At 40.3% G+C, this 10905-nt stretch overlaps 1 protein-coding gene across 1 annotated transcript; it reads right to left on the reverse strand.

Moving 5' to 3' along the window:
• Window positions 1-1521: 1521 nt before the first annotated feature.
• LOC126788469 (probable BOI-related E3 ubiquitin-protein ligase 3) lies at window positions 1522-3167 on the reverse strand. The gene is made up of 3 exons (XM_050514466.1): window positions 2932-3167; window positions 2424-2817; window positions 1522-2340 (listed from the first exon to the last, which is right to left on the reverse strand). Exons 1-3 carry the CDS (start codon window positions 2994-2996, stop codon window positions 1759-1761), a joined length of 1041 nt encoding a protein of 346 aa, XP_050370423.1. The 5' UTR covers window positions 2997-3167; the 3' UTR covers window positions 1522-1758.
• Window positions 3168-10905: the final 7738 nt, after the last annotated feature.

Consider the following 10905-nt stretch of genomic DNA (forward strand, 5'->3'; position numbering starts at 1 on the left):
GAATTATTCTCATAGGACATTTATAATTAATTATTTTCACAACATAGTTAAACACTTCAACTGATTTTAAATTAATCTCCTTGTGCCCAAACTCGCCCTATCTCATGAGAGATAACTTTGGTTTGCCTACTACTATATTTATCTATAGTAAAGAGAAAGCTAATGTTCCCCTTCGCTGAATCTGTTGCTCTTAGAAACAGAGGCGAAGATTAAAGATCTATTGCTCACTCTTGTTCTAGTGGAAGGTGATTAATGTTAGTTGCCTAACTCAAATTAGTCAAATCACCAATCTTTCGAAACCGATCATTCGATTCACTCCGTACTGAAATCGCATTATTTTGGCCACCAAACCATCACTCACGGTTGAATGCACAACATTGTAGGCTCAACATCACGATGGTAGCAAAGTAGTGAAGATAGGGGGGGGGGGGGGGGGGGACGACTGTACCAACTTACACAATGTGGGATGCAACCCTATTTACCCATAAACCTCAAGTCCCATCATCCCTTACCAAATCCAGCACAATTCACTCCTCCCCACCCTCCTAGCCTGAGGCCACCACCAAGGCCTAAACTCCCTAAAGTACAACTGCACCACTGTACATCCCCACCTAGCTCTCCACCCCCTAGCTGTTAAAAACAAAACAATTTACCGCCAAAAAAATAGAAAAAAAAACCGAATAAAGCGAAACAAACAGTAACATAATGATGGCTTAGCCCTCGCTGTCCCTATTTGAAAGCGACCAGAGAGAGAGAGAGGGGCCTCGTAGTAACGAGCGTAGGACACGCACATAGGGAATCCCAACAGTGCCCCTTTTCCCACCCAAAACGTCGTCGTATCTGTCACGCAAACAGTGCTCTGCACCGGCAGCACCTAAATGCTGACTGTGCCAGGACCAGGGGACTTTTTCGTACTTTTCCTCCTGTTTTTCTATATTTCTATGTTTAATAAAATAGGGGCCTGGTCATTCTGCAGCAACATCTGCGCGGGCGTCCTACGTGTCGGCTTTCTGCCTCCCTCCCCCCTCTTCCCTCCCACACCCGTCGCTTTCGACGACTCGGTCGTTGACCCCACGGATCGGATAGCGCGCGTTTACGAACGCACCTCCATTCGTGTAACCTAGTCGGCCTAGAAAAGCAAAACACTGGATAATACGAAGAGAGTTTAGAAGATGATGCGCTCGTGGGGCCCCCATTTTTAATTATTAAACAATTAAACTACATATCACGTCTTCTGTCACACTAACACACACATCCCGCCTTTCAGCCATAAACTCTGACCCACCCTCCCTGTTCTAACCTCCGCCGCTTTTGGACTAATTTCTCACTTGAATTAACAATATCACAATTTCACAACCACCCGGAAAGATCCCATCTATTTTCCGATCGATAGATCTGTTCTCCATCTGATTCAAAAAAAGAATTATCCTTCCAACAATGCCATTCTGTTTACCGAATCCATAATCGGAACCACCAATTCCATTTTAATCCTATGATTTTCAGGTGGTATTCAAATCAAAGTGACATGTAACTTCCAAGTGTAGTAAAGTTTGCCTTCAACGCAAGGCATTTGAGGTACCATGATCAGAAAAGATGACCGGAACAGTAAAATGTCGCAAAAATACAGACAAAGTTTACTCACAAGAAAGATTCAAAAGGGAAAAAAAGAAAAAGAAAATTGTCTAAAGATTCTAAAATTTAGTTGAGGGAAAATTTATCTTTTTTTTTCTTCTCTTCTCTGGTTTCTCTTTTGTTGATCTAAGACATGTTAACATGGACACTAGCGTTCTTGTTGGATTTACAGACTGGGCAAGTGTGGAGGGATGACCCACAGACCGTACACAAGCACAGGTGCCTACACGGCAACAGCAACACACATGATTCCTCCTTCCCGCAATTCCTGCACCACCTACTCCTACTACTTGTACCCGACCCGCTTTCCTCTCCCACCGCCCGCCACCCCGCCACCTCGTCGTTGTCGTTCCCGCTGCTCCCGCAGCACGACTGCGCGTCGTCCGCGGCGGCGTCGTTTTGGTTGTTGTCGTTGTTGATTTGGTGGTGGTGATTGGGCCCCTCTTTGATCTGGGCCAGGACTTGTTCGAGATTGGTCCGGAGAGCATTGGCGGTGGCCTCGTTGGTCTGCGCCAAATCGCGCCATATTTGATTCTCTATGCAAAGAGATTTCACCTTCTCCTCCAGAGCCCAATTCATCTTCCCGATTTTCTCGATCTCCACTTGTTTCGCTCTCAGCCGCTTCATCATCCCCATTTCTATCGACTCCATTATCCTCCTCGCTTGCCTCTTTCGCCTCTCTTCTACCTCCACCCTCACTTTCTCCATCTGTAAAATCAAATCCTGCCCAGAATTAATAAAACCATGTAACAAATAAATTGACCGAGTCAGTTTCGGGTTTGGGGGCTTACGTGTTGCGAAATGAGGCGGTCGATGTCGAACTGCTGCTGCTGGATTTGCAGAGAGATGTCCTCGCCGAGAAACGAGAATGAGTCGCTGCTGTTGTTTGTCTTGTAGTGATGGCTGGCCGGAGCAGTCGGGTAGGTGAACAGATTCGGGTTTGGGTCGACCCGGGAGCGCTTTCTTGGGAGAGTAGTACTGATGGGGACGTTGTATGTGAGCCCGCTGTCCGACTGCATCGCCGCCGCGCACGGCGTCGTTTTCGGAAGCATTATGTCGTTCATCATGGAGTTATTATACGACGGAAGTAGCGCCTCCGTCGACGCCAAACCGCCGGTCATCACTGGCACGCCGTAACCAATCTGAGAACCGTACACGTTACCCTGAACCGGGTTCATGATTTCGCTGCCGGAAATTAAAGAACCAAAGATCAGAACCGACCCAGTAGAAATCTCAACGCTTAGAGAAATACCCAGATGAAGAAGAAAAAGGAGAAGAGGATGAGATTAGTAGTAGTACCTGTTGTTATAGAAGAGTTGTTGTTGAGAGGGGAAGGGACTGAGGTGCCGAGCTTCAACGGCCATTGAAATACAGAGAGAGAGAGAGAGAGAGAGAAGAAAAGGCTTGTTTCTCTGAATCAACAGCAAGCAAGCGTTTTCTCTCTTTATATAAAGCCTCTTTTTTTCGATGATGAAGCCTCTTTCTTCTTCTGTGTCGATTAGCTCTTTTGGGTTTTTTCCCTTTGGGTTGATAATAATAATAATCTGTGCGTCTTTATCTCTATATATATGATGATGCGTTTTTGGGGACTTGGTTCTTGATTTGGGGAAGGAAGAGAACAAGTGTGAGGAGGAAATGAACCAAGGGCCATGCAATTGAGGTGGCAAGGCTGGATGGTGGGGTTTATTTAGGGTTTGGATCGGGTTAGAGAGAGAGAGAGATCCCCATCTTTAATCCTCTTCTCTAATTAATCCAATTAAATATTTTTACTCGTAGAGAGGTAAAAAAGGTAATGGGGTTTTGACCGTTTTGTCTAATTATGGGATGCGGTTACTTTACTGACTCTTCTTCCCCATCTTACTCTGGTTTTTAATTTTTTACTTGACCAGTTACTGGGATTAGGTCAGTCCGTAATTCTAGCGAGGGCATAATCGGAATTACAGCCGCTGAGACTCGATTATAATTTCAGTTTATGGCGGGTTTTGTTTGTTTAATTAACTGACAGGCGGGAGAGAGTGATAAAACTGACATTGTTGGGTATCTGCCACGTCGTCTCTTTGCCGACTAGGGCCTACTAGGGCTGGACTTTTTGACACCGAAAAAATCGAAACCGGTCATAACCGAACCGCACCGAAATTGAGAAATCGGAACCGAACGGAATCACCGCGTCGGTGTTAGAAACCGAACCGAACCGAGAAGTTAGTGTCGGTTATCGGTTTCATGCTTTCAGAAAACCGGTGGAAACCGAACCGAACCGAGAATTGAGATATAAGGTTATAACTTGTATTTGATGAACATATGTAATCGATCGGGTGCTTATGTAAAGCATAGATTTGGTAATAAATATATACATGTAGAGATATGTGATTTTGTACAAAATAATATATGATTTTGATTTTTATATGTGTACAATCATGCATAGAGAGATCTAATGTAATGCTTATGGATTTTGTCAACTAGCCCTCATGTTAAGACAAGTATGAACATCTGGTGATGAAGCTCATGAGGTTTAATGTTTATTTTGGTTAACTTGTTGTGTTTCAGCAAAGCATAATAATTTTGTTTATTTAATATTTGAATTCTTGATTATTTATTTGGTGAATGTACTTAATTAAAGTATTGAACTTGTAGCTTACTCCTTTACTTTTAATCTTTATATTTTCATTAGTTAAGTACGAAAGGTCAATAAGGATATTAGGTTTTGTAACCGAAACAAAACCAAAACCGAAACCGAACCGACTTATAGGTTAACCGAAACCGCGGTTTCTATATATATTTTTCGGTTTCGGTTTCGGAAAACATAAAACCGAAAGTTCGGTGTCGGTTGTCGGTTAGTACTCATAAACCGAACCGTTGACACCGAGTCCAGCCCTAGGGCCTACCAGGGTCTGCCACGTCGGCAAAAACCAAATCACGTTCGATTAATTAAGCAGGGGAGTAAACTCTCATTAATTAACGCAAATCAGCACGTGTGGGGCGGGGTGGGCAGGGAGCACGACAAGTCGATCGTTACGGAGCACGTGCGAGGGGCCAGCGTGGAGGGAAGTAGGCCCGGGGAGTTATTGGCAAAAATACAGAAAGGTAAATTTTGATAAATATAGTAAGAGGTGGGAGGGTAAAAAGGGAAAGAGTGGGTATTGGATTTGGGTCGGGGTGGTGATGGGTACGGCGTACTATCCCATTGGGGGACGACTGGCTCCTTTGGCAGTTTGTTTACTTTTAAAAATTGAGGGACAGCTACACTCATGACTCATGCTTCCCGCATGGATGCGTTTCGTTCTCTCTGGTTCACCTCTGGACTGTTCCCTCCAACTGTTCCCTGCCCCCTTCTACCACTCCTTATCTCTTTTTCTTTTTTGACATAATTTTTTAACCTTTAGGTAATTTTTCTTTTTTACCGCATATTTTGGTCTTCACAAAAAAATCTTAATCATGGCACTAATTTAGGTTAATTCTTATCTTGGTTGTTGATAATCTGAGATCCGTTCATCCTGTCAGTCAGTATGTTGTTAATGACCGGTCAATGCTCACCTTAGCTCTGAAGAATCTGCTGAGCGGTTGCGTCATGATGATCAGTTGAACGATTTTGTGTATGTTTGAATTGTTTTGAATTTCGTAACCGTTCAGGTTCATTTGTCATGACGATATGATATTAAAGCGAACGTTTATATGCTAGTGTCGGTATGTGCATGAGTTTTGGTTCGTTTTAACTGTATTTTTCTTTCGTCACCAGACGTTTTCTTTTTAGGGCGTTTCTTAGAGAATTACGTTTGAAAATTATGCTATTGATGGCCATTTGCACACGTGTTAATATGCATGCGTTGTCTTCATTAAACGTCTTTGAACATGGAGTGTCGATTGCCATAGTGATTTGAATGATATGAGATGTATAACTAGCCTCATTTTTCGACCGTCAGTTTGCACGCGTGTTACTGTGCATGTGTTGAGTTCATTTAATAAGGTTGGGCACGGGACGGGACGAGGCTCATCCCACGTCTCATCCCACTCGGGATCAATCCCGGTCAGGATCGGGACGTGATGTGCCTAATCCCACCGTCTCATGCCTTTAAAATACCTAAATTTTCAATTCTCACATACAATTATCATTCAAGTATTCAACTATGAATTGACAACATTGAATTTGTAAACTAAAGCAATCAATCACAAACTCCTAAAACAGTCCATCCAAACTTACATAGTTACAAAAAAAAAACATCAAATGGAGATTGTTCCAAAGCTTTGGATGGAGCCTAATCATTACACAGTCACTAATTATCCTTTAGTTTGAGCCGACCCTCATTTCTTTCCTCTAGCCCCTTAACCAATCCTGCAAAATGAAACCCAGAATCAACAAAAAGCCATAACAATTATACACAACTCTCGTGATCATATTCATCTTAAACAAACAACACAAACAGAATATCATGCTAATAATGCAACCTATTAACAACATCCTAAAACAAACTAGAACATCTATAATTCACAAGTATAATCATGTTCTTAGAGGATTCTCTGCCATGCTTATAGAGAGTGAAGCTTCTATTCTGTCAAGTAGTGATTCCTTGTTTGTTTCTCTTTCAGTACATAGTAATTTGTATTATTTTTATGAGAATTTGTATTGTCGTATACCTTAGTTACCCATATTCTACAAAAAGTACCATCGTATTAGACTATTACAGTGTTACTGGTAATCTGCTAGAAGGGTATTGCTACTCGCTGGTCCTTTAGTTGTTTATATCCATGAATCAATCAATCTTTTCATTAAGATGATAGTTATGTAGGTAGCTGCAAACATGAATTCACCAAACCATCTGGTAACGAGTTTAGAACATATTTATAGTTGTTTATTTCGACAATGCAGATCCAATTTCTCAATTGCTAGAGCATAATCCAATCAACAAATGAAACTAAATATATCAACAATTAAAAATATTAAAAAAGGAGAGGTTGGAGGGTTGAGAAAACTGAACTGAGCACAGGTGGAGTGGGAAGAAGGAGAAGGAGAGTTGCCGATCAGAGGATGAGCAGAGAAAGCCTGAAGCCAACTAGTGACGTTGACTTTGTTGAACCAAATATCTATAGTGGCAGTAAACAAAACAAGGTTGAATAAGTCATAATCAAAATTCAAAAGTGAAATTTGTGATGGGAGCACTTTGTGCGACGTTCTTAACATGTTTTTACCTCCAGTTGTACTTTGTTTAGCTCTTATCATTGTAGTATTGAGTCATTTAGTCGAGTTAAGAGTCTATGGTGGCGTTGGTTGCATTTTGGTGCTAAAACATGTTGAAAACACATAAATTGTTGAGAGTCTTATTTAGAGTAGGATTCCTTGTGTAATTAGGAAACCTAGTTAAATTAGGAGTCTTCATTAATCGGCATTTCTGTAACATTTGTGATATATTGAGAATCCTACTTGCATTAGGAATCCTTTTTATACTAGGAAACGTACCATTTGGGAAAATCCTACTTGAACTGAAACTCTTATTCCGTAACTTTCCTAATCATATTTTCCTACTCCGTAACTTACTTGTCTTTATTCTTGTCTTTTATTATTTTCAGATTTTAAAGATGAGCTTGTGTAGCTAGAATGAAGAAAAAAAATAAAGGAAAAGAAGCAAAAGAGGAAAATAAAGAAAGAAGGCGACACCTAAAAAAGAGAAAAATAAGGAATTTATCAAAGAAGATTGCACACAGCAATGACAAAAATAAGTGAAAGAAAAAGAGAGAAAGAAAAAAGAAGAGAATAAAAAAAGATAATGCAAGAGAGAAAGAATGAGATAACTAAAAAGGAGAAAAAAAGTATTTATCAAAAGAGATTGCACCCATCAATGATAAAAATAAGTGAAAGAAATTGAGGAGAAAAAAGTCAAAGTTATAATATTCAAGGAGCCAAAACTCTTCTATAAATAACACATCATTCACAAAGAAAAATCATCACTTCTCCTTAGCATTCAAGAGTTGAAACTCTACCAAAACACCACCATAAACTTCCCTCACAATCAGCCAAGCTGTCCACCCTAAAACCATCATCATCTCCACCGAGTTTCACCTATTGCAGTCGTACCTCTAAGGTTCCTACAACGTGTGACTCTCGCAACTCATCTACATGACTTTGTTTATTTATGTTAATCTACAATTCTTTTGACACAAATCAAATCATGCTCTAAGTAGGTTCGGTTTGTGTTAATTAAAGTGAGAAATTTTGAAATTTTACATGTACCCCATGGTGAGTGACGCCACCGTGAAGCATGTCTCCAGCAAAGATTTGGTGCTTAAATGTAATCTTGTTTGATTTCTACCATAAATATTGTTAAATTTGATTGCATGCAATTTATGTGAGGCCCTAAATCAACCTAAACGTCAATAGAAATATTGCATGATTAGATATTCTCATAAGTCTCTAATTGTATTGGTGTCTAAAAGTATGTAATCAGATGAATTAGAATGCATGATAGAACCAAACTTGTAATTATGTGGTACATTGGCGAATTTGGTTTAGTTTGGTGAAGAGAAGTCGATCATGTAAATAATAATTTAGGTTTTATTTTAGTAGTTAATAATCAATTTTAAATCGCTCATTATTTGTTAACACTAAAAGTTTATAGTTTCTTTCAATTCCCCGGACTGAACATCCCTGCTTATTTTATACTAACGATGACATTTTACAGGGTTAATTGTGTGACGCTCGCATGTCCGATCAATTTGTTCGATTTTGAAATCCACGATTGGAAACTGAATTGTTATGAGCTGATCGGCAATGAAGTGAACTTACCCATGATTATGAGCTGCAACCGGAGACCTTAGAGCATCCGCACCCATAAATTGCATTTGCTCAAGCAAATGGTAGGGCCAGAAGCAAATTTTGCTTCAAGCAAATCGATTTCATATTTTGCTCAAGCAAATCGATTTTTTCACACACCCATTTACAATTTGCTTGAGCAATTCAATTTTGTCTTGTTGTGTAATAATTAATTTTTTTATCAGATATATTTACAACCAATAATAATGTGCCACGTGTCATTATCGACTCGATATTATTCAAAATTTCCGATAAGATTTTCGACTAATAGATAATTGACACGTGTCACTACCACGTGTCATTGTCGCTAAAATAATTGGAGCAGATTTCCGATAAGATTTTCGACTAGTAGAGAATTGACACGTGTCACTGTCAGCAAAATAATTGGACCAAATTTCTGATAAGATTTTCGACCAATTTGCTATAAAAACGTCTAATATCACTCATTATAACTCATCCTTCAATCTAAACACTTAGCAACATTTCCTTGTTCATCACTCTGATGAATCCTTTCAGCTTTCACAATTTTTTCAGGCGGAGACAACGTCAACAAGAAGAGGATGACGATATGGAGCAATCATTCGTGAATCAGGTGGTCATGGCGGAAGCACAACACGATGATGAATCAACACGACCAAGCGGTTCACGTCGCGGTAAAAAACCGAATAAGCCACGTCAAAGGCTATCTAGGGGACACAATCTCATGGAAGATTACTTCATCGAACGTCCAATTTTCGACGCTCAAGACTTTCGTCGGAGGTACAGGATGAGCAGAGACCGATTCAACATTATCATGACGGACCTCTGCAACCACGACATGTCTTGGCATCAAAGAGAAGACGCCACTGGTTTGCTAGGGCTACTTCCCCAACAAAAGATGATCGGGGCTCTACGAATGCTAGCGTACGGGTCAGCCGCAGATCAGTGTACTGAAATTACAAGGATGGGGGAATCGACTACCCTGAAATGTATGAAGGAGTTTTGCAGCCAAGTTGTTCATCTCTATGGTCCAAGATACCTCCGCAGTCCAACACCGGCAGACCTCACGCGACTATTAGCTAAAGCAGAACGCCGAGGTTTTCCAGGTATGATTGGAAGCATCGACTGCATGCATTGGGAGTGGAAGAACTGCCCAACCGCCTATCAAGGGGCATACTCGGGCCGAAAGGGTCGCCCAACGGTTATCCTAGAGGCAGTGGCCTCGTATGATACGTGGATATGGCACAGTTTTTTTGGCTGTCCTGGAGCTAAAAATGACATTAATGTGCTCCACCTATCGAATGTGTTCTCAGAGATCCTTGCCGGAAGAGGCCCAACTGTCGTCTTCGAAGTCCACGGACAGAGGTACACCACAGCTTATTATCTGGCTGACGGAATATATCCAAGGTACTCTACATTTGTCAAAACAATTTCCAATCCCCAGACGCCGCAAGATAAGCTCTTCGCAAAGAAACAAGAGGCATACCGGAAAGATGTGGAGAGGGCATTTGGCATCTTGCAATCTCGATGGGCAATTATACGTCATAGTTGTACATTGCACCACAAATCGGTAATGACTACCATCATGTTAGCTTGCATTATATTGCATAACATGATTGTTGAGGAAGAGTATGTGGATGATGAGGATGATGATGAGGAAGAAGAAGAAGACTTGCAAAACCCATCGAGGGCTTTCCGGGTTTATGATGGGCCGGTGAATGCACAAGGGAATCGAGTTCTTTTTGAGCCAATCAGTAGAGATGGAGCTAATATACAACGGTTTCACGACCGTGTTGCCGATCTCGAATCCGCTTACATCCATCGAGAGCTCCAGAAAGACTTGGTGAAACACATTTGAAGAGTAGAAACCGGTGAAATACTTTAAATATGTTTTATTGTGTGTTTTCATGATGTTTGTGTTTAATTATTAAGCTTGTGTTTAATTTCAGTATGTGTTTTAATTTAATGTGCCCGTTTGGGGGAGCTTATAAGCTCCTTAGCTTATAAGATGAGGAGAATACCCGTTTGGTAAAAGCATAAAGAACTTACTTATCTTAAAACGGAGAAAAATCAACTTAGATGTAAAAAAAATTAAGTATACTGGGGTTAGTAAAATTTTTACTAAAGTTTACTAGAGGTAGTAAACTTCTACTGGGGGTATTAAACTTGAAAAACAGTATTTCTAAAGGCCATAACACACCTTAAAACGGAAAAAAATCAACTTAGATGCAAAAAATAAAGTTTACTGGGGTTAGTAAAATTTTTACTAAAGTTTACTAGAGGTAGTAAACTTCTACTGGGGGTATTAAACTTGAAAAACAGTATTTCTAAAGGCCATAACACACCTTAAAACGGAGAAAAATCAACTTAGATGCACCCAATGTGTATTTCAATTTCAACTTAATAAATAAATTGCATTTTATTTCTCGAAAAATTTAAATTACATAAAATGACGAGCCAAGCCCAGATTTATTCTTAGTACAATACTATAACTA

The sequence above is a fragment of the Argentina anserina genome, chromosome 3 (genome assembly GCF_933775445.1).
Source record: "Argentina anserina chromosome 3, drPotAnse1.1, whole genome shotgun sequence".
Lineage (NCBI taxonomy): Eukaryota > Viridiplantae > Streptophyta > Magnoliopsida > Rosales > Rosaceae > Argentina > Argentina anserina.